General features: G+C 39.6%; 1 protein-coding gene across 4 annotated transcripts in view; it reads right to left on the reverse strand.

Moving 5' to 3' along the window:
- Positions 1–25,109, reverse strand: part of PKN2 (protein kinase N2) — a 47,523-nt gene that overhangs the window by 16,720 nt on the left and 5,694 nt on the right. For all 4 annotated transcript variants that reach the window (XM_060276747.2, XM_035121355.3, XM_088673831.1 and 1 more), the window contains exons 2-6: positions 10,648–10,948; positions 5,298–5,449; positions 3,615–3,732; positions 1,959–2,104; positions 1,651–1,864 (exon numbers count right to left, since the gene is read on the reverse strand). In XM_060276747.2, the coding sequence (XP_060132730.2) occupies positions 1,651–1,864; positions 1,959–2,104; positions 3,615–3,732; positions 5,298–5,449; positions 10,648–10,948 (931 nt within the window). The remainder of the gene's footprint in view (positions 1–1,650; positions 1,865–1,958; positions 2,105–3,614; positions 3,733–5,297; positions 5,450–10,647; positions 10,949–25,109) is intronic.

A 25,109-nucleotide genomic window follows, 5' to 3' on the forward strand; every position in this document is an offset into this window, starting at 1 on the left:
CTTCTAGATGTTGCTGGATATAACTCATAAATCCTTGGCCAATGGCTATGCTGGCTTGGGTTGATGGGAATTACAGTCCAAAATTTCTAGAGGGCAACAGTTTGGGAAATGCTACCTTACACACTGGGCGATAGTCAACAAGTGTCACTCAGAGTAGACCCACTGAAATAAATTAACATGATTAAGCTAAACCCATTAATTTCAATAGGCCTACACGGAGTAAAAATTAGCTGAATACCACCATTATACTTTTAACACATATACAGTAAAAAGGAACATTAATTTTGTAAGAAAAATGCAAATCAACTTTTACCATTTCAACCTTGACTTACATGTGAACTTTCAATGTGAATTTATTTGGCAAGGGACAGATTGTGTGCGCAGGACTATGTATGTAACGAGCTAGTTCTGCTACAAGTTCAGTTTAAAAACTAAAGTCATTTTCGGAAACACAAGCTAACAGCTGTGCTCGTGCTTCTAATTTGGTTGTTTATTAAATAATTTAGTAAACAACATATTAGGAACAGAGTTTTTATTCAACACCTGCTTCAAGTTAGCAAATAAAATCTGCAGGGATGTATTTAAGATCTTCATTAAGCATACGAAATATCTTGGAATTTATTTTCTTTATGAAGTGCTGCAATTACAGACACACACACAGGCTGTCAAGAGGAACTGTTGGACTATATAGTCTCAACTTCCATAACCCCTGTGCAGACGTTTATTCTTGTGGAATACTAACTCTTAAATTTCTTATATTTAATTACTTTAATCTAGAAAACCCATTAGCACAAGTAAATGGGAGATTCATTTTTATACATTGCTGCTATTTGAAATTCTCTCTTCACATTATTAGCAAAGTCTTAATGCTTTGTAGAAATCTCCCTTTAGGAAAAACTTAATTTCCATCACAACTCAGTTGCATGTGATTATGACCATACTTCATCTCTACTGCCATGTCTGATGGTTGACCAGTGAGAGTCCACAACCCCCCACGTCACCTAAAACTGTAACACGAGGAATAATGGAGCAGATGTTCTCAAAGCATTTGGGGATATTAAAAGCATCATAGCAAGGGCTTCTAAATTCTGTGTTAGACTCTACTAGTGGATAGTAGGACTTTGTGGGTCCCAGGAATTGGCTTGGGGGTGGGGGGCTGAAATCCTTTGCTTGATCAGATGTTGGGACAAGGGGTTTTATCCAATGTTTGGCAATCCACAAGTCTCATGCAACATACTTCTGCTTGGGCAACACAACTTCCCCCCTCTCCCCTGTGCCCCACCTCCCACACCCTCAAAATATGTCCCAGATGAGCAGATTTTGGGGTTCCTGGGGAGAAAAGTCCTATTGTGCAAGCAGACCACTGCACACACAGAGTTGGACACAACTCTAAAAGTCTCCAATATTAATTAATTTGCCAATTCCGATTACAAAAATACTTTGGGTTTTGCTGTGCTAGAATAGCAAGACCTGCCTCTTAAAAGCACCAACCGCAAGAATCTTCTTAACCAACATAGAGTAAATGCAAGCCACCACTCAGAAGTTTGAGGTTAGTCAGCAACTGAAATACTCACAATTATGCATTGAGTGCAAACAGAAACAAAAACAAACAACATTTCCAGAAAAAAAGAACACCACAGCACAACAAACCTGTTAAAGCTGCTGGCTTGGATAGTGTACTATATTGATTCTGTGTAGAGATCATACTTTGACGTGGACTTAGTGTTGGTGACGAAACAAGTGAAAGTTCTTCTATAATAATACTGCTTTTGGGGTGGTTTTTAGGGAGTTCATTAAGTCTCTGTTCTAGTGAATACTTTAAGAGGTCCAACTTCTGGCTTGATTCATTAAATCTTGCTTGAGCCTTGTTCATGAAAAAATAAGAAAAGAAATCCGCTAAGAAAATTATTGAAATAGAACTGTTAAAATTCAGATTTTATTTACTCTGTTAAAATTACCTCTGATAGTGCTTTTCTGTCAGTAACTTTTCCAGATCCGAGCAACTTCATAACATTTTTTGCTCCTTCTGCTACTGCATATTCTATCCTAAAATGATGCCGCAGTTCCTCCATTCGGAGTTCAAGCGGGCTTATAACAGGCTTTGCTGCAGGTAAAAATACACACACAGATATTTAGTATGCATTCAACTAACTTTTTAATATGGTTATCTTAATACACAGAACTGCTAAACATTCTGACCCCAACAACCAGCAATAATTAAAAGTCCTAGCCTAGTTGGTGAAAGTAGTGAGATTTTAAGTTTAGGTTACAATTCTCAAAAACACATCATCTGCCAATGTGAAGACCTCAGGAATACCTGTGGTCCTGAGACCAAGTGGTCCTTTTGCATGCAACAACTGATAGCACTGCAGCATATTTTTTAGGGTAGCTGTATGGTGTCATTGGATTCCAACTCTTCATGAAGGCTGTTGAGACAATATCCACCTTGCTGGGTAATCTCCAAATTGGCACGTGGCTGGTGTTGGTTAAAACAATGCAGCTTCGTAGACCGTGCTTTGAAATTGGCTTGTTTTGAAAATGGCCAGAATTTGTGATAAACTCAAAATCCCTAGCTTGCACGCAAGGACAAGTCAAGATTAGGGGAATCTGAAACAAAACACTGGCAAGGTCTTCTCCTGCCCACACTGGAAGAGAGGAGAGCATGCAAGCCTGAGACTTCAGTCAGCCTCTTTCCAGCCTGTGAATGTAAGGCAAAACCATGGCTGAGTGTTATGTGCTAATGCAGCCATATAAGTTCTTATAGTTTATTTCCTTCTCAAACCTTTAGCTCACGCTCACAATTTTCTCAGCAAAAGGGGCAGGAGTTGCAACACTTCTGTTAGTGCTACTGAAATGGAGTGCACAACTCATTTCACTCTGAGGGTCATTTTTATTAAGTGAAGTGGGCCACATTGCTATTTTACTCGAATTGTTACAATCAACTCAGTTTGCTCTGCAGCCTATTCCATGAGCCCCCTTTCTATTTTCTATGCAAGGTATCACCTTTCTCAACCACCATAGGTTTGCTCACTATCTCATTCATACACTGAGGGAGTCCTCAATTCTGTCTGGCTGTAGATGATGGAAATCTGGTGCCCATATTTCATTACAAGCTTCTAACACAAGATTTATGAAGGATACGGGCCATGCAGAAAGCCTTTACTAGTGCACCATGCATGCCTGGTCACATTTTAAATTAATTTACCATGTGCAATGACCCACTGTACAGCAGGCCAAAGCACCACTCAGCCAGGCTATTAATGGCTAGTTTTCTAACCTTACATGTGAATGGGCCAGCACATCAGGGAAGGACACTGAAAATGTGACTAGGCATTTGTGGAAAGCTTACAATTTGGGGCTTTCCATGTGGCAAGAGTCCTGTATAAATCAGGTCTTCATCTGGGGAGAGATGAAACAATACAGATGTAGAGAAGCCTGCACTATCCCACACCCACTTTTGATAGAGTTGGGCAAGCCAGAGAAGTTCCCAGAAAGTGGGGCTGGCTTGCCAACCCTGGAGATTTAGAATTTTCCCCGGGGTTGAGGGGGAAGGCAAGATCCTATCCAAGATTCTATCAACAGTTTAGAGAACGTTCTTCTCTTGAATGCTTCACCATTATCAAAAGCCAATTCATTAGTCTGGACTGCCTGAAGTATCTGCATCCTTATAACTTCAATTTTTGTCTTGCTGTCCTGAAGCATCTGTTGAGCTGTCGCAAGAAGCTTTCTATCCTAAAAAGAAAATAAAGATGCTCTTAAAATATGAATTCTGGAGGGACATCCAAGTAACAGCAGCTTGTGTTGTCTTTTTTTGACAATTTCAAGGCGATTCAGAAATCATTGTGTAATACATTTTGCTGTTTCCTTCCTCCACTGTATTTCCCCCTCAATTTACGCTTCATCCACTTGTCAGAACTTTGCATCAATTGCTCTACTCCTGCCTCTTTAAATTTCTTTCTTCTTGCTATATATTTTAACCTATCACAGACACTTGCAGAAGATGGCAGAGTATTAAAAATAAAGTTTTAATAGGAAAGTAGATCCCAGCAACCCAAGAGACTTGAGTGGAAGCTTTCAACATGCAGAACTGCTGTACTGCGGAACAATTCAAAGTTCGCACAGAAAGCAAAACTAAAATGTTGCACTACTGTACTCTGCAACACATTGCTTATCACCAAAGGGCTCCTGGACTGATTGTAATGTCATGTGGACTGTATAAACTTATGACTGGAATTTCTGCAAGCCCTTGAAATTTTTATCGGCAGTCACTGATCCCCAAAGTTAAGTACTTGCACCATAATGTCATTTGCATTTGTTTGCCAGTAGAGAATGTGGAAGATGTTTCTGCAAATAAAATATATGACAAAACTATCCACACACATACTGGTAGAGCTTGTAAGGGAAAACAAGGCTTTTAAATATTTGAAGTAATGGAAAGGAGCTTGGAAGAAACAGCTTCCCTCCATGTTAGAAGTGCTGTAGTAAGATTAACAGCGTAATTTAACATGTATAACTGAAACAGTGCTTGGAAAGCTACAAATTGAGTTTCAAAAAGGTCACAGAGCCATCAGGAAGCAATTCAAACTGCTAACTGAGAGTCTCTGCAATCCATTCAGATCACTTATAGTAATCTGCATTTCTTTTGTTCTTTCCCCACATGCCAACATCCTGGTTCCAAGTTAGGGTTGCTGATGAGCACTATTCCTGGGATTGAGACAGATGTAGCACTTCCAAAGTGTAAGAATGGGATGGGCAAAGGTTGTTTTTTAAAAAAAATAAAAAAATAAAAAGCTACACCATAATCCGAGATGTTCAGTTGGCACATCTTCTCAAAAGAAGCAGGTACTCAACCAGCGAACAAAAGATTCCTGCCTTGCCTGGCAACAAAATGCATTTAGAAACTTTGTTTTAATGCAGCATATGATGGATTTTCCTACAAGGCATTTTGTCACACTACCCATATCAGGTAGTGATATAATATCAGTTTTTCAGAATGTGGCAAACTCCCCCAACATTTTTTGTTTTTCAAATAATGCGATGCATGTATGATAGCCTATTGGGATCAAACATAAATTACTTCTAAATGACCACACCACTCTTTATGGAAGTATACATTTATTCAACACTGTCTGGCTTACCCAAGATTAATAACAATAACAATAATTTATTATTTCTACCCTGCCCATCTGGCTGAGTTTCCCAGCCACTCTGGGTGGGTTCCTCAACTGGAAAAAAAAATGCCATTTGCACGCAAACTGGAAAGATAGCAAATTTAACTGGCTTTTCATAAGTCTTACCTTTGATGAACCATTTGAATACATGTGGATCATATTCTCTGCACCTTGTTTTACTTTCAATTCTATATCCAACTGTTTTTTTAAGGCCATCAGCCTGTTGTTAGTTGGAAAACGAGGGTCACTGTTCGGTGTATCTGGAGTTCTGGGGCAATCTGTGTATTACATATAATCAAGCCAAACAACAATTATTCTAAACAGATCTATGCTAGATTAAAATATCAAAATGTCAAAGTATTAAGATTAATATAAAATTATTTCAGTTAGTCAAATTATTTTAGTAAGCACACAGTATCCTATTAAGAAATATTTTATATCTTTGCCCAAGATTACAGCTGATATCTACCATGCTTTCTATTGTAGTAACTTTTCAGTATTTTGCATAAACTGGTGTCCATGTCAAAGTGATGGTTTCCCACTGAGGCACAGACTATCATGTTTCCTATCTTGTCTTGGGTGACTGGTATACAGTATAGCTTTTCCACTCTAACTGAGAACTGATAATCTAAGGAAACAGTTCTTGGACAAAATTAAACCATTCACTAATAATAGTTCTAAGAGATATTATCAAATATAATATTTCACAAATATATTTCAAATATAATGGAAAAGCATTTCCAGTAAAAGCTGAGAATAAGGTCAACTGCAATAAATAATGGCTCAGTTCCAGAATTCTGCTCATGAAACTCTCACATCGAAAATCCCCATGAACGTCTGCTCTGGGGGCCGCTGTAGAACAGGCACCCCCAAACTGCGGCCCTCCAGATGTTTTGGCCTACAACTCCCATGATCCCTAGCTAGCAGGACCAGTGGTCGGGGAAGATGTTTTGTAGTCCAAAACATCTGGAGGGCCGAAGTTTGGGGATGCCTGATGTAGAACCACTACTGTAGAACCACTGGCATGATGACTATCCTTCCCCTCCTGCCCTGCCAGACTTCCAGCCGTGGAAGCATCTGCTGAATCCAAAACACTTCCATTAACAAAAATATCCCTTCTATTTGTGTATCCAATCCTCTCCCCCTCTCTCTTTACAGGATGTTGATTCAGTTAATCTCCTTTATGTTCTACATACATACAATGGGTAAGCACAAGTTACTATTTGTTGTAGGTTACAGTGCCTAACGCTTTAAGTCATTCATTTCTTATGCCAAGAACACTAGAGCTAGCATAAGAAAAAAAGGACTGCCTGTATTGTTTAAGTGACTTGGTGAAAAGGAAAGAATTGTTAACATGAGCAAGCCTGAATGTCTAATTAAAAAACTTTTTTTTTTGGTTAGTAGTAACTACCACAGAGATTACTATAAAGCAGGGGTGGCCAACTCCCAAGAGACTGCGATCTACTCACAGAGTTACAGTGGTGCCTCGCTAGACGAATGCCCTGTAAGACGAATTTTTCGCTTAACGAAGAGATTTTTCAAGCAGAGGTTGCCCCGCAAGACGAATTCATTTTACGAAAAATTCGTCTAGCGAATTGCGGTTTCCCATAGGAATGCACTGAAATTCAATTAATGCGTTCCTATGGGCAAAAAATAAAATAAAAATAAAATTCAATGCATTCCTATGGGATTCACTAGACGAATTTTTCGTTATACGAATTGACCCATGGAACGAATTAAATTCGTCTAGCAAGGCACCACTGTATAAACTGGCAGTGATCTACCCCCTTTTGGGGGGTTCAAGTCAAAGTTGTTGAGCTTCTTTTAGGGAGAAGGAAAGCACCATTTTTGGGGGGTGCAGGGCAAAAATGTTGAGCCAGTGATCTACCAGTGATCTACCTTAGACGTCCAGTGATCTACCGGTAGATCACGATCTACCTGTTGGACTTGCCTGCTATAAAGTAATAAAAAAGCAGAACTAGTTGTGGCTTTTATAGTTATAAAACCATCCATGGATTGCATCAACAAATTGTCTAGTTGCTTTACAATAATTTCGGTGCCAGTGACAATTTGTTTAATCTTATGTTTACTGATTATGTATTTACTGAACATTAACTAGTTTCCCATTCCAACAAAAACTGTGTCCATCCATCATTATGTCCACTACAGGGAACAACTTGAAAAAGCTTCCACACATCTAGAGATACTGTCAACATAGAAGGAATGCCGTGGCCAGGGAAAAAGCGTTTTGAAATTATTCTCTTGGTTCACTTTTCCTCAGCTTTACCATTTTAAATTCAGAGTGAAACAGAGAACTATTTCCCTAACATTGATGTCTCTAAGCCCCACTGAAATGAATGGACTTAGTCATTAACATACACCCACTTATTTCAATGAGGTACACAGAGTATGACTTAGATACAATCCAATTAGCCCATGTTGTTTTGATCTCACATTTGCTATACCTCCTTTTACCATTCCTTCCATTTTTTTTGTTCTTTCTTCAATGTTCTCTCCAGTTATTCCTTTCTGTTTCTCACTGTACGCATATACGTGTACACAGACATGCATCAAGCAAATTTCCAGAGATAAATAAAACACAAAATATGAGGTAGGTGACAAAAAATGAAGCACCTTTATCTCTCAGATGTATGCTACTGCTATATTTTCTCCACTGATTCTCAGAAGCATGAAAGAAATACAAATATTTCTTGGAAAACATGTCTGCATGTGCTTGATATTGGACATAGAACTAAACAACAGAAACATAGGTTCCAACAAATAATGGCGAGATATCTGGTTTCAACCACACTATTTATTGTACTTTGCGTTATTCAACTGTGCTTTTCAGAAATATACACTTACAATATATGAAAAACACTTTCTCTGTCCAACTGAATAGTCCAAATTTACATAAAACAGAGAGCTGACTAAAAAGTATTGGGAAATGCTGACATGGAAAGAAAATTTATTTCATGTTGTTGAATTTCCATCTCCACGGAAAACTTGTTGAACCTAATGGCCGATTCAACACTGCCACTTTTGAGCAAACTACCTCATGACTGAGACTTAAATGCCAATCCTTCCTCTAATCTTCCTCTTCAAATAGCTGCTGAAATAGGTTCCTAGAAAATTAGGACAGGATTGTAACCAAGGTAAAACTCTTCAAACATGACTACATGCTTTGACAAGCATTTCCAATATGGATTATATTCAGAAGCTTACTAACAAAATGAATTAGTAACAGCAAATATTACATTCTCTATAGCATTCTAACAGGAGTGCTCATTTAAAGGCAGAAGCCTAATGCTATGATTCAAAGTGCTACAAAGTTAGCAAATGATAAAAACATTAGTTTTTCAAATTGTTATTGTTACAGTAGAGAAACCAAAATATAACAGGTTTTTAGATTTCTTCACCTTCTAGCACTCTCCAAAAGAACAATAGTTTCCCAATGTCCTTATCAATGCACCTCAGTAATTACTAATATAAAGATATATATTTTAGTACCGGTAATCTGTATGGCTTGAAGGGGACATTTGGGTTGCAATCTTAACCAGGTCTACTGAATAGTTAGAGGTAAACAACAAGGTCTCTAAGGTGCTACTGGAAGGAATTTTTTTATTTTGTTCAGGTCTACTGAATGGCAGACTTGATAGTAGACTTCATGTGTGTACCAACCAAGAAAAAACCCTCAAATGGCCAAAGACCTGCCATTGGGTTGATTGTGAGTTCACAAACTAAACATAATAACTGCCATTAGCTGATGCAGTGCTTGTACGTGAAGAAAACAGCAGCATTCTTAAAAGGTGATGGCAGAACCATCCCAAGATCATTATGTTGTGAACAAAGAGGTGGCTCTGACACAAAGGAAACAGAGCCTACAGAGGTGGATGGGGTGAAGTGGGATGACCTGGTTGCCTGGGAAACAGACAGCCATCCTCTCATCTCTGCTGACGCAAGGAGGAATGGAGAGGTTCGATGCCCAGGACACCCAGCTTACAACACAGCTGCTGGGATTGAGGAAGCACCAAGTAGCCTCACTGTCATTGTGCTGGGGATACCTTCTCATGCTCCCAAGAGAGCAGAGCTGCTAGAACAAAGACTGGGGAGCATGTACAAGCCTGGAAGGGCCAGACCTAGGTATCACCAGCTGCTCTGCCCAAGCACAATGGAGAACCAGGGATGATAAAGAATAAGACAATGAAAGCAGGGAGTAACCAACCCCCTCATGGCGAGGAAGAGGAGGAGGAGAAGAAATTTATTTATACCCCACCTTTCCCCCTGCTGCATCTGCACAAAATAGGAAAACTACAAAGCTGAGCTTTCAGTCTATGCAAAACACATTGTTCTTTACTGAGACTTCATGTCCCTGAGTGACACTGTACCTAGACCCATAGTTGATTTTGCTCAAAACACCTGTAAAATGAGTGACTAGAAGGAGCATGAGCAGTATCTTCCCATGAAAATTAAGCTGCAGGATGCTATCTGTATTACTTTAGCAGTAATATATTTTCTCAGATTTTTTAAAAGTTTATTTTTAATATAATATGCTTGTTTGAACTTTATCATCTTTCAGACAAAGGGCTACACATGCAAGACTAAGACTTCATTTGTATGAAAAATTGTTAGGGAGTGAAAGATTTATTACATTTATATACCACCTCTTATCTTCCAAAGATATCAAGGTGGTGTACATGGTTCTCCTTCTCCCCATTTCATCCTCACAACAACCCTGTGAAGTAGGATGGGCTAAGACAGGCATCCCCAAACTTCGGCCCTCCAGATGTTTTGGACTACAATTCCCATCTTCCCCGACCACTGGTCCTGTTAGCTAGGGATCATGGGCGTTGTTGGCCAAAACATCTGGAGGGCCGCAGTTTGGGGATGCCTGGGCTAAGACATGGTAACTGGCCCAAGGTCACCCAGTGAGCTTCATGGCTAAGTGGGGATTCGAACCCTGCTCTCCCAGGTCCCAGTCCATCACTGTAACCATTACACCACACTGGTTCTCTGAAGTTCAATCCAAGCACTCCTTTTCACTGACTAAGGTGTAGAAGAAAACTGAAATTAGCACAAGAGGAATTTCCCTTACTTGTTTCACTGGAATTCCACAGTCTGAACAGTGTCACAAGAAGCATATTTTCTATGATTTGCGACTACAAGTTACTTCATTTCCATATTACTATGCAACATCTTAGAGGAATAAGATGCAGAAGCAATATAATTATGTGCAATGGACTAAGTGAGATTCCTAATGCTGCTTTCCTAAGTTAAACGAAAGTGGGGATGGCTGCTCTTTACGCGCATGTATCTGGAGGTAGAACTTTGTGAATTCTGATATAACTCTCACTATTTAAAAAGCAGACCAGAAGTATGTGAAGGATGTCATCACAAAATTAACTGCTAACTCTTCTAGGTTAAATGTTGAGGATGATTTTAAGTACCTCCATTAAAAAAAAACCCACTCACTTACCTGTAACATCTTCAGGTTCTGTTACAACAATATGAGCATTTAATTCCTGTAATTTATGATGCAATTCTTCTAGTTTCTTGTTTGATTTTTTCAAAATATTGTCTACATAAGCCAGGTTTTTTTTATCTGTAGTGACCTTCCTGAGGTTTTCTGCTCCTTCTTTGATTTTAAGTTCCTTCCTTATTTCCCGCTTTATTTGGTCCTTTACTTCATCCAACTTCTGCTGTACCATCGTGTCCGAATAGTCCACTTTTTGTCCAATGCTCACGCTCTCAGAGACAAGAATATTTCGCACATCTCCCTACAGGAAGAATAAAAAGCACAATAGTTAATTAATGACTCTGTAATACTAATACTCATTTTAAGAGGCCTTTTACTAACCACTTGTTTGAAAATGTACTACAGGGGCAATGATAGTGTTATATGTTGACTGACAACACTTAAAAGTAACAAGTTTCACAACACCTTTCATGTGCCTATTTTTAACAGAAGTCATTTAAGTTCCATTGGATTTGCAAAGCATTTAGACTCTGTTCAGATATGCTTGGAAACTAATAGTCTAACACAGCAATCCTAGGCGTGTCTCAGAAGTCTCACTGAGTTCAAAGAGACATCCTCCCACATAAGTACGCACAAGATTGCCACCCTGTAGATTTCACTGTTTCGAAGGCGAATTTAGACAATTATTAATCCAAGTAACAGTAATGCATTTATGCATATTTAGCAGATATGTCCCATGATGAAACAGAAAGATTAAAAAGCATTATTTTCACAGAACTGAATCTGGAATACAGAGGCAGGTATGTATGAAGTTAGTCTCTGGTTATCCCATCAAAACCACAAGGAATTTTAGCCACCATGCTATAATATAATCATACGCCTTCACCACCCTGAGGCGTTAAACTATTGTTTTTTTTCCAGGTACCCCATATATGTATATCAGAAATGGCATAATCACATTATCACTAGGATGACAGAAAATGAGTAAGAGTCCCCTATTTTTCCAAAGACTCCTTCCTTCTTTCAACTTGCTTCAACCGATCTCTGAACACAGAGCACAAATTACTGTAGGTTTGATAAGTGCTGAGGTGGTAGTCCAATATGACTAAATGTGTAAACAAGTCCTTAGATCAATGCTGCAATCTTTTCAGATGCTACATGCACAGAACCTAGGCGTTTAATAAGTGTTTTCCTGTAGAAATGCTTCATACATACACAATCAGCTATTAAACAAAAAGCTAGAGTCCAAATCCCAGTTAAGTAAATATGAATAAAGTCATACTGTTAGTAAATACGAGAGTCTTATTAGATAAAGATGATCACGTGCAATCTTGTACTATTCTAGGTCTCACACTGCAGAACCTACAAAGCAACCGCTTGCATCAATTACTAGGAAAGTGTTGGTGCACAATTCATTTGGAGAGATTTAGCCAATCCAGTCTTTGAATGCTTGTCACATTCTGAAATCTGGCTATTATAAATTAGTAATATACATTTCATCATGACAGGAAGGTTAAAATAGATCTCATATTTCCAAAGATTTGGGCGCAGGGGAGTGGGGGCAATGAAATGTTTAGGAGCCCAGTCAATAGTGGAATTTTAAAAATGTTCTTAATATGTCAATTACTTATACAGCAACTGCCTTCTATACCATTTTGAAAAAAATCTAAATTAAAAAAAGTTTGTTAGAGTACATTTTTAAAAATATAAAATCCAAGATGAACAAACTTGGGGAGGGGGGACCCTGTAATATTTCAAAGATTAAACACATGCTAACTGTATGTCTTGCATAACAATCATAACGTTAACAAGCACAGTGTTACCAAATGATTGAGTGGTTTAGCAGCAAATCATACAAGTATATGTAGTATTCAGAATGCTTATTCTAAATGCCCTTGTTTGGTGAAAAATTACTCAAATTAAACTATGTTTGAGAGAAATTTCGCCTCTTTACCAAATAACCAACCAATTTCACCCATAGATATTCCCTCCTTCCCTCAGTATAGTTTAACTTTACACATAAGGCAGGAAGCCACAAACAGCCCATTTTGGTGATATATTTTGACAATATAATATATTGGCTCATTTACTTTAAAAAAAGTTATCTGTCGCCACAGGTTTTAGGTATCCAACAATGTTCTTGAAGAATGTCAACTATTATTTTTCTTTCTGCACAAAAAATGCTAAAAGTCTGATATAATTAGTCAACCTAAGACTTACACAATCCATTACAAGCCTAGAGTTCTCATGGTCACCTACCCTGGAGAAAGCTGCAAGAATGCAACATTATATTTATTCCCCATGACTCTTCTAAAGCAACACAGTTGGTTAATATACAGAACATGAATGTTTGGTGCAGTACTATATATAGCAAGAGCCATAAAATTCTCAAGGTTCAAAAGGCAACTGTAAGTAAATATAGTAAAGATTACCCTCAGTAATCTCACATCCATTATTCTGACCACAGAACCCAAACAGTGACTTGAGCTTCCAAATGTAAAAGCAAACTGGTTTATAACTGCTTCTGAATGTTATGTGTTCACTCTAGTGACTTATTTTGACCGCAGTGGCACTCTAAACTCTGCTTTCTGCAGGGAGGTGGACATTACATTTGTTCTTGCACTGCTACAGTGACATGAGAGCAAGATAAGACTAGTCTCTTGGTTGGGCATCCTCTTTCTCTTTTCCCTCCTGCCCTAAAACTCGAGCAGCAAAATGCTCCATCATTTGTAAAGTACAGTGGCCTCAAGATACAGAGTAATGGCCATAATTGTGGTTTGGCAGTTAGATGGCATGTCCTAGTAGCCATCATATTTTACCTATCACTTTATTTATCTTTGTTCAGGTAGGATTTTATACTATTGTCTGAAATGTCTATTAAATACAGATGAAACCGTGCTGCATATATTCAGAAAGTAAAGCTAAACATTTAGCAATCTGCTAGAGATCTAATATTCTGCAGCCCTTCCAAATATTTTATACCTCTCTGATAAGTGTTTGAAGATATATGCAAACTCAAGATCCTCTATCAGCCCCCCCCCCCCCCGGAACCACATACATGAGTCATTTGCCAGCAGAATGTGTTAGCTTATATACAGTGCAAAATGAACAGGAGCAGGGAGATCAAAGTCTGTGGTACTTCCTAGGATGAAGAAAGACTTCCATGGAATTGAAAGCATCAGGATTCCAAAACTGCAGCACTATATTGAACCAACCTTCATTTAAAATGAAAACCTCAAATTTCCACCTGCTAGCAAGACTACATAAACCCTGCAGTCCTAAATTGATCCTACAGAATGCAGCAGAGTGACTCCTTTGATAACTATTCTATCTGCACTGTTTATCTAATTTATTCATTGCAGGGAACAGTCTAGCAGAGAAACGATATGCTTTATGACATCCACTGTGCAAAATGGGAACCGTGAAAATTTCAAATTCAGACAAATACTGTAAGTTATAAAAGCTATCCACATATGCTTACATTTGCAGAATTCTGACTGTAAGCAGTTACCTTACTACAGAACCTAGAGCTTTGGGGATAAGAGCACTACATGACTAAGTCCATACATTCAGATGGGCTTTAGATTTACGTTTCTTGAAGAGGTGTTATCCCTTTGCCCACCACATTGAAAACTACTTTCAAAACTGACACAAGTTGATGGAAGAGAGCCTCTTGTTGGAAAACAAGTCAAAATTTCCAGTACACAATCACATTAAATTTCCACAAACACCTCTTGTGGAAGGTAGCCATATTATTTCCAGTGGAGTCTTTCTTTAGATGCTTTCTTGCAATGTTCATTTTTAAATGCTTAAAATGTTATTATTATGAAATTGCAAGCATATAAACATCATAACATAAAATCATATTTATATCCAAAGTTACTTCAGGACTTTCACCACTCCTCCCATTGAAGCTCCCTCTCTGCACTACTAAAATCTGCTCCAGAGGATTCCACAACACTCCAGAGTTTAAGAGGACACATCAGAGCTGCAGAAGGGGCAGGAAAAGTCCCATTGTACAAGTGGGATGACCCTGTTAGCTGCCATCCATAATTTATATTTGAAATTTACAACTGCAACAATGTAGGTCAGACTTCTATCAATGAAAATAATTGATACAATGAAGATACAGTATTCCTTATCTTGATTTTTCATATTCGAAAGACTGATAAACAAACACCACCTTTCAGTAAACCTATCTATAGAGTGTTGTTTTGCAAATCTCTTAAACACTCACTGAATCTTGGTAAATCAGAAAACTATGTTGCACTTCTTTTTGCAAATATCCCTCAAAGGGGATATTTTCATCTTACAAGATCCCTGCAATACGGAATGTTTTCTACCACATCCAGTATGATTTTAAGAAAGGTCTTGATTATATTGATTTTAAATAAAGGTATTGATTCCTTTGGTACAAAAGTAGATTAGACATTTGACACAGAAGAGAGGGCATAAGATTTTTGGACCAGTTGATTTAGAAATTATCAGGTTTTTCAATATTGCCACTATCACATGCTGCAGAGTGAACATAGGCTTGCAAGACCTATATGCACCTTGGAATGAACTGTGGTAATACTGCCACCTACCCTGGTGCTAGAGCTGGCAGGGGAAGGAAAGGAAAACAAACCTCAGACAGAAATTTGAGTTTTTTGTAGATCCTTACTGAAAGGATTCTACATTGGTTTTTATTTACCCAATAATGTCAGAATCCTCAATCTGGGATTCACTTCTGAATTGCTCTTGTCCAGGAAGCTTTGCAAAATGGGAAACTGAACAATTTCAACCCAACCATTTGGTCACCTTTAAATTTCATCATGCCTACAAAGTAGACCCAATGGGTCCAGTCCTAATATGACTGGATTATAGTTATATTAATAAATTACACTTTAATCACAATTTGTCTATTGTAATCTCAAACTTCACTTAGTTTAAATTCAGAATAAGGTATATTCAACCTCCTCCTTTGGTGCACGCCTGAGGAAAACAGGGAGCCCAATGCTTGAGCAAGCTCATTTACATTGCACTTTGCCATGGTTAAGCATTACATTTACACTGGGCCGCCATCCCTTGATTCATGACCAGCTACAACATGAAAAGGATAAACAGGAAAAAGTGAGGAATCATTCCAGCATATAGACTACATGCAACTGAAATATTGATCAGTGCTTAAATTTCTAATTCACATTGATGCCCCTCTCCAATGTCCAAAAATGACCAGACAAAGACAAGGCAAATAATTTTGAAGTAGGGGTCAATGCCTATGCAGGTATCTTCTTATCTTTTTTGTCATATACAGAAATCATCTTGTAACAGGAAAATCCCAGTGCACAAATGAATCAGCAAATGTATATATGGGGCAAGTATTACAGTATTTACAATAGTGGTATGGCTAGTTAAGCAAGTTTGCATGACTCAGACTGATATCTATACTACTACATACAGGTACCAGATAAAAGTAGAAATAAAGAGAGCTCCAACAGTTTAGCACTTGAGCGGATACTTGAGCAGTTTAGCATTTGAGCAGATACCTTAGTATCAGGATTGTAAAAGATGGGGGAGTGTTAGCAGACCAGACCAGGTATATGTGCCTACACTTTGTGCAAGTCAAAGAAGGGATAGGCATAACATCATTGCTTGCCTCCAAATCGATATGATTTTTTAAATTGTTTGCAGCTACTACACATTAGAATGCAACACACAAAGACAAGACACCACAAGAGTAAGTTAAACATTTCCAGGAATACAAATTGCCAGAATTTGATATTGTTCCTCATATCATTTTAAAATCCTTATGACAGCCTGGCTCTCAACCCTCTTTAGGGTCAAAAAAGTGGGTGTGTAACTTCCTTGCTGCTAACACACTTGCTGTAGATAACAAACTTGTCTTGACCAGCAACAATCTAATGTTGAAATCATCTGATTGATCATCCAGAAAATTATGAAATGAAAATGAACACCAATCAATTATATGACCATCCTTGGGCAAGCACCATATTCCTGCTTGGAAGAAGCTCCAGATTTGGAAGGTAATCTTCTCATACCTACTTGGGGAAAGGAAATGAGTCACACCACCTGTGTAAGAAGTGCTGGAATTTCTTGATTACCAATTGGGGGTGGGGTAGGTATGGAGAAAAGAACGCCTGAACTGCATCCTTTATGTACAACAGGTGGGGAACCTCTAGCCCGTGACATCAGCTGGGAGGGCAGGGTTCAATTCTGCCTTAGCTGAGCACACCTGTTCCCAGCAGGAAACAGGTGATCACAGCTAAGACAAGATTTAAACCCCTGCTTATCAGCAGGGAACAGGGGCACAGAGCCCAAAGGTTTTTTTGCTTTTGTTTTTGCAGGCATTGCCTGAGAGAGACCTGTCCTGTGCACAGCTTAAAACTTAAAAATTAGGCTTCTTTCTCTCCTTCCCATTAAAGGTAAAGGTACCCCTGACCATTAGGTCCAGCCGCAGACGACTCTGGGGTTGCGCGCTCATCTCGCTCTATAGGCCAAGGGAGCCGGCATTTGTCCACAGACAGCTTCCGGGTGATGTGGCCAGCATGACTAAGCTGCTTCTGGCGAACCAGAGCAGCGCACGGAAACACAGTTTACCTTCCCGCCGGAGCGGTACCTATTTATCTACTTGCACTTTGACATGCTTTCGAACTGCTAGGTGGGCAGGAGCTGGGACCGAGCAACGGGAGTTCACTCCGTCGTGAGGATTCGAACCGCCAACATTCTGATTGGCAAGTCCTAGGCTATGTGGTTTAGACTACAGCGCCACCCGTGTCTGACTCCTTCCCATTACTTGATGGGTATTTCTTTGTTTGTTACTATGCTCTGTATTTTAATTGTAAACTGTCCTGTGATCCTCAAATGAAGGACAATGTACAAATTTAATAAATAAACAACATACAGTGGTACCTTGGAAGTTGAATGGAATCTGTTCCAGAAGTCTGTTAGACTTCCAAAATGTTTGGAAACCAAGGCACGGCTTCATATTGGCTGCAGTAAGCTCCTGCAGCCAATCAGAAGCCGTGCCTTGGTTTCCAAACATTTTGGAAGTCAAACGGAATTCCGAACAGTGGAAGCCACATTGGACGTTCGGGTTCCAAAGAACGTTTGCAAACTGGAACACTCACTTCTGGGTTTGCAGCATTCAGGAGGCAAAACGTTCGACTCATAAGGCGTTCACAAGCCAAGGCATGACTGTATTGCATAGTGAAGTCAAACCTTGTTGTGTACCCTTAGGTGTAAATACTGAATCTGAGAGCCCACGAGTCCAGTTTGAATATTAGCATCAGTATTAGAGAGTACTGTGTAAGAAACAGCAATTATCCACTGAAGCAACTGCCAGATTTTTCAAGAATCATGAGTATTCAATGAGGCCAAAGGCAGATGAGAGCTCAACAAATGCAACATACATCATTTCTGGTGGACTAGTAGCATACTTTCTAATAATAAGCCTTTGCTTCTTAGTAAGGCATTTCATTTCTGCTTTGTTAACAAGCGGTCAATTTGGTAGTATCTCAGCCGTTGCCCTACTTACTTCATGAATCAAAACTGGTGCTGTTTGGGCCTCATGTAGATTGTCATTACTTTAAAAAATGTGTGATCCATTTCAACACTGGACAACCCAAAACTGGTTTCGTTTGCCTGAGTCAATGCATCACAAGATCTCAAAAGCATTTTTCGTTTTTATTAACCGCAACCTGCCCAAAACCTTTCTGAAATTTATTAGCAGAATTTCCTTTTTTCCCCATTCTTAAATGGTTCACACACTCACTTCACTAGACCAAACAACTTTTATTTTGCTTATCTGATTTATTTCACCTTAAAGTTCTAGCTGGTTTTACTAGGGACTACTTACATCTCCTATCCTCTACAACCCCCGGCCTCCAGGCCATAATTGGCCTGTCAGTTTTGGCTTGGAAAGGTAGTTTTTCCTAAACCACACCCACCAGCCTCACAACTGACATGGCATGGGTTGTCAGGTGTGGGGCAGATATCTAGTGTGCCTATGCAGACCTGGGAGCCATAAAGTGTCCTCTTGATTGCATGTTGGCAATGGAAAGCAGTCTTTGACTCTAACACCCAACTACCGGTAGCATAGAACTGCATTAACAATTCTTCTGTAGATTAAACACGAATTGTGTTTTAAAGGATAACAGATCTTCATGGGAGTAATTAAAAGATACAAAATAATCAATATATATAAAAACCATGGATTTAATTTTTGTATAAAGCAAGGGTGGGGAACTTCTGGCCAATGTCTGTGGGCTCTCTACCAACCCAAAGGACGTTCCTCAAAGGCCCTCACTAGTCCTAATTGATTGCTTTTCCCTGACTGGAATGTGTCCTTCTTCCGAGATAATGCTACTTGCTTGCCTGAATGGAGAAAGGAGGAGCAGGGGTGTAGGAAGGGGGGGCAGGCCGCACCGGGTTCCACTCTGGGAGGGGTGACAAGATGGCCCCTGCCTCCCCCCAGCTGTAGAGCCGTCAAGGGCACACACAGTCCGTAGGGGCGCCGCCTGTACGGAGTGCACAGGTGCGGCATTCCATACAGAGTGCGCACACGCGAGATGCCACAAATGCGCAGTCCATACTGGATGTGCATTCCGTATGGGCTGTGCCGCCCCGGGTGCCGGAGAGGGTTCCTCCGCCACTGAGGATGAGATCTACTGTAGTGTTTTACCCACTTTTTCCTCTGCCTGCCTGACAGGTTGACAAGAAAGTTGACCATAAGGAAATGTGGACTCTCCTTTGCCTGAAAAATGATTCCAACCCCTGATATATAAGATTGCAGGCTAAGAGTTCTATTACAGATAGCTGTATAGAGTGCTTTTCAATTCAGAGATCCAATTAATGAGAGGTGGTAACCTAATTTGGCTTTCAGAAGATTGACAGTACCTGCCAGACAGTACTGACCAATCATAGGAAATTATTTATTTACTTTCCTAATGAGGCCTTCCGGAATCCACACAGTAAATGCTTCCTGAGAAACTTTCCCTATTAGTGCTCATTCACAATCTTTGGGCTTAAAATAGCTCAGCAACTTATTCTTGATTTAAAATACTCAGCATCAGAAATGAATTCAGTAGATTACATTCTAGCATTAAGATGAGATGAGTAAAGCTTATACAATTTTTCCAATCGCTGCAAATTTCCAAAATAATAAAATTGGAAAGGAGAATCACCATCTGAGGGCTAAAATTCACTCCACCAAACAAACAAACAAACAAACAAACAAACAATGCTATCAAAGAAAACACGTCTCCATTAAAGGAGATTACAGAGCTCTACATGGGTAGCAGTTCAAGAATGCTGCAGCAGTAGTCAGGCATATTTGACTTACACTTCTCTTACTTTTCCAGGGATGCTTCTAACTTTATCTACAGTCAATGCAAGTTTTAAAATATCAGTTTCTTCTATAAATTGCTTAACATGAAATAAAATTAGTTGTGCAAGGGACTGAATCAAAAATATGTGCATTGTGCTCTCTCCAGCCCTTCTATAATGTGCCTCATGTTCATTTTTGTTTTTCAGTTCATCTTGCTGTGTTTATGTTCACTGCCAGAAGCAATTCATTAAAAAATAAATAAAACTTCAACGTTTAACTTCCTTTCAGGTGGGGTGACCTATCATCTCTCTCATGATTTTTGTTGCCTTTTTTAAGGAATAAAAGAGCACTCTCCATTGTTTCCACTGTGATATGTGTTACATCAGTAGTCTTCAATATTTTCAGACCTATGAGCCACTTATAATCAAATATGAAATACTGAATCCAGTTTCAGGGTTAGTTCAAACATAATGATCTCAGGCACTCTCTTCTCCCCAGTCTTTCATTTTGCAATTCAGTATTTTCATGATTTTTTAAACCAGAGTTTCCATCTTCATCTGAACTGGGAAACTACGGTATGGTTTAATCTCAGACTTTAAGCCTTTAGAGTTAGACTGAGATCAAACCACAGTCCAGCAGTTTGGATGCAACAGGAAAGCTTAGTTTAATAAACCCCAAGAGTATTCTGGCATGATGGAGAAAGTAGAAGAGAAGGGGAGGTGGGGAAGCTGTCTATGGGTCAACAACCATTGTTGGACCAAGTGTGTGCAGAGCAACTGCAACTGCATGTTCCCTCAAAATTGTAATACACTCTAATGCATGGCTGGGGCATCTTTTCAGTAGAAAGGCTACATTCCATTATGGAAAACCTTTCAGAGACTGCATTCCCAGTGTGTGGAAGGTGGGGCCAGGGGAAACAGTGGATGGAACAATGGATGGAACTCTTTCTTTTGTACAGTAGGCCACATTCTGGCCACACAAATGCCCAAGGTTTCTACACCTATATTGCCATCCTCCATTCACACAAGCAAGAACATTATCACAGTTCAAGGATATATTCCATCTGGGCAAAAGCTCTTCAGAGGCTTCAGAACAGGGCTGGTAAGAGGTGTGACCTAGTGAAGAGGCATGAGCTGGGAGAATCCCAAGGAGCAGTGAGATAGGCCTGTACGGCTGCATTTGATTCAGGCTTGAGGCTCCCAAACCATGCTCTAAAGCAGGCGTCAGCAATGTTTTCTGGCCGTGCTCCAGAGGATTCAAACAGACTATCGTCCGTGGGCTGGACATGTGCAGGTGCCATTTTCAGCATCCCGGACTTGGACAGCGCGGCACCGGAAATGGCTTCTGCGCATGTCCATGGCTGCGCAGGTGCCATTTTCGGCGCCACTTGACGAGTCCCCGAGCCACACTGTGCTGGTTTAGTGCAGCACACGGGGGACTTGCCAAGCGGGCGGATCAGTTCACGGGCAGTCTGTATGAATGGCCTTCGTGGGCCGCATCCAGCCCATGGGCCAGACGTTGCCGACCTATGCTCTAAAGTAGTATTTTTATTCTTGAACTGAATACTGTCTCAATTCAAAAATGCATGAGACAACTTGGGATGTGTAGAATCACATTTGTAAGAAAAAAAGCCATGACACAACACCAAACAGGGTATCCACTCAAACTCAGGGAAACTTCAGAAATGACACTGAATGCAGTACAAGGAACTAATTTTGGAAGAAGAACAAATTATGTTAGACAAAGTAGAAGCAGGTAACCTACGGCTGTGCCACTATCTAAATCTTGTCCAAAGTTCTAAGGGCTTTACTGTATTTTCAATCTCAAATTGCTTGACATCAACATCATGTTTAAACAGTCCAAGGAAGATCATGCACCTGAGATCTGTCCACCCATTTTACACTCCTACATGTAGCAAATATCATGATTATGCAAATCCTGCTCATCTCAGCTGACCAGGGTATAGTTCCCACATAGTCATTACTACCAAATACTCAAGTGTTTGTATTAAGAGATCAAAGTAACATACTGGCTGAACGCATAGGCCTCTACAAAGTTTTCATTCTATTTAATATAATGCCACCAGCAACCAAACATAACATTATTTGCCCCTCACAGGGAATCAGGGTGGATTTGATTTAAATCAAACTGATTTAAATCACGATTTAAATCACTAGGGCTTGATTTAAATCATAGTTTTCTACATAAAGACTAATTCTTGCTGGTATAACTTTAATATGCAAGTAGATGAAGATTTTTAGAATAACAACTTTTCATATTAGTTTTTTTATCCCCAGTTTAATAGGTTAATCATTCATATTTGGACAACTTTTCTGTTGTACTTAGGAAGGAGAAAAATAATCATTACCTTAATAATAACAATTTAAATAGATTTATTCAACTGAAACAATAACAATACAGCAAATGTTATTTGCTTAAACAAATAAACATCCATGTTTGTTTAACTAATTTGGCTAAACAAAAACAATATATATATATTTTAAGAAACTTAGACTGTCAGCCCGGCCTACACATGAAAAACTTAAATACTGTCCACTCCAAACAATCAGAAAAATATTGTTTCTATTCTATTCACTGAACTTCTTGAAACTTAGCACTGAAGGGGTTGATTCTGTATTCATAGGTTTGTAGAACAATAGGATTAAGGTCTTTTTCTCAACTCTGTTCATGTTATAACATTTTTGCTGTGAAGAAGAGGCATGTGATCTCTGCCTAGTCAAATTCAGTTTTGAGAACTGCAAAAGTAAACCAAGCATCTGTGATAATATCTTGTGGGCAGAGAAACTGCCCAATAATCTTACAAAAACCTCTGGAAGAGCATGACATTGTGAATGGATTAATGGAATTTATTTACCCCCAAAATTAAACATATACAACCTTTTTTAATTCTACATAATTAAAAAAACTAATCTTTATTTCATGATGGAATAACCTTTGGATGGTAATATATTTTCCTCAAAAAGCATTTTATTTTAAAAAAAATCTGATTTAAATAAAAAAATCTGATTTTTTATTTTTTAATTTAAAAAATCATTGATTTTTATCCACCCTGCAGCAAATGCCATATGAAGTAACAGTAATTATATTTTTCTTATGTATTTCCTGATATAAAGACTGTCAGCCATAGCCAGTCATAGGTGAAGGTCTAAGTTCAAACTCTCCCTCATCTATATTGAGCTTTCCTTTCAACTGGGACAGATCCACTCAGATTGGCCTCTTATGCTGGTTATGCAACCATGAATGTTTCCTCTAACCAGGATAAAGTCTCTGAGACGTCCTGCTCTTAGGTTTGTAAGCCAGGTGCTCAGCAAATCAGATTAAAGTTATTCATATTGCTACTGCAATATGGCCTGGCTCAAGGGGTCCACAAATTTTGGCATTCTTTGGCCAACCCAAACATTTGTGGTTGCACGAACCATGCTCCTCCCGTAATGGGTGGGGTCTTGCCCAGACCTCACACAACATAGCTCAAAGTCAAAGATAAACCCAATTTTCTCCAAGCCTGGAGCTTGGAGCTCCAATCCTGGAGCTGCGACTGGAGGTGAATGGGAGACAAACCACAGCAAACTTCCACCCTGCTCCAGTTATGAATGGACACAGGGAAGAGGTTGGAAGCTTGTTTTGACTCTATGCTAGCCAGGTGCCCAGAGCATACAGCCAGCACGCAGCGAATACACCTTGGCTTCTCCACTCCACCTTAGGAGCTGGATACAGTCATACCTCAAGTTGTGTTTGCTTCACGTTGCGTTTTTTCAGGTGATAATAATAAGAATAAGAATAATAATTTATTATTTGTACCCCACCCTTCTGGCTGAGTCTCCCCAGCCACTCTGGGCAGCTTCCAATCGAATATTAAAACAATACAGCATTAAATATTAAAAACTTCCCTGAACAGGGCTGCTTTTTAAAAATGGGATAGCTGCTTATTTCCTTGACATCTGTTGGAAGGGCATTCCACAGGGCGGATGCCACTACTGAGAAGGCCCTCTGTCTGGTTCCCTGTAACCTCACTTCTCGCAATGAGGGAACCGCCAGAAGGCCCTCGGCGCTGGATCTCAGGGTCCGGGCTGAATGATGGGGGTGGAGGCGCTCTTTCAGGTATACAGGACCAAGGCCGTTTAGAGCTTTAAAGGTCAACACCAACACTTTGAATTGTGCTCGGAAACGTACTGGGAGCCAATGTAGATCTCTCAGGACTGGTGTTATGTGGTCCCAGCGGCCACTCCCAGTCACCAGTCTAGCTGCCGCATTCTGGATTAATTGCAGTTTCCGGGTCACCTTCAAAGGTAGCCCCATGTAGAGTGCATTGCAGTAATCCAAGCGGGAGATAACCAGAGCATGCACCACTCTGGTGAGACAGTCTGCGGCAAACCCAGAAGTGTTTACTTCTGGGTTTGCTGCTTCGTGCATGCGCAGGACTGCTCTATCGCGTCACAGGCACACACAGCACTCTACTTACGGAATTTTCGGGGTGCAAACGGCACCCCGGAATGGATCACGTCCGTAAGTAGAGGTACCACTGTATTTAGAACCATGGGTGCAAATTGTGGTTGGCACCAACTTTGGTTAGCAAAATGCTGGCAAAGTCATTATCACAGCTATTTCTGAAATGGCTAGAGAATGATGAATGCCTGCACAAGCAGGTAAATAAATGAGAGAGAAACGTTTAAGTCCACAGGGTGCTCCCAATCTCCTATCTGTAGTTAAGAAATACAGGTTGCATTACATCTACTTTGACACATATTCCCGCTATTGTAAATATGCTTTCTGAATAATATCCACTTTGAAAAGATAATCAAATGCTGGCATTAAACAAAAGACATAAAATCACTAAATCAGGACCCATACAACGTGGACTTCCATCCTATTTTGACAAATTTGTATTAGTAGAGAGGACGAGATGGTTGGACAGTGTTCTCAAAGCTATCAACATGAGTTTGACCAAACTGCGGGAGGCAGTGGAAGACAGGAGTGCCTGGCGTGCTCTGGTCCATGGGGTCATGAAGAGTCAGACACGACTAAACAACTAAACAACAACATTAAACTGAAGGGTGCAATCAGTGGCCTGTGCTCACAATTATAAAACTGTCATGATAGTGAGGGTCTCCCAAAG

This window comes from Zootoca vivipara, chromosome 7 (genome assembly GCF_965207765.1).
Source record: "Zootoca vivipara chromosome 7, rZooViv2.hap1.1, whole genome shotgun sequence".
Classification (NCBI taxonomy): domain Eukaryota; kingdom Metazoa; phylum Chordata; class Lepidosauria; order Squamata; family Lacertidae; genus Zootoca; species Zootoca vivipara.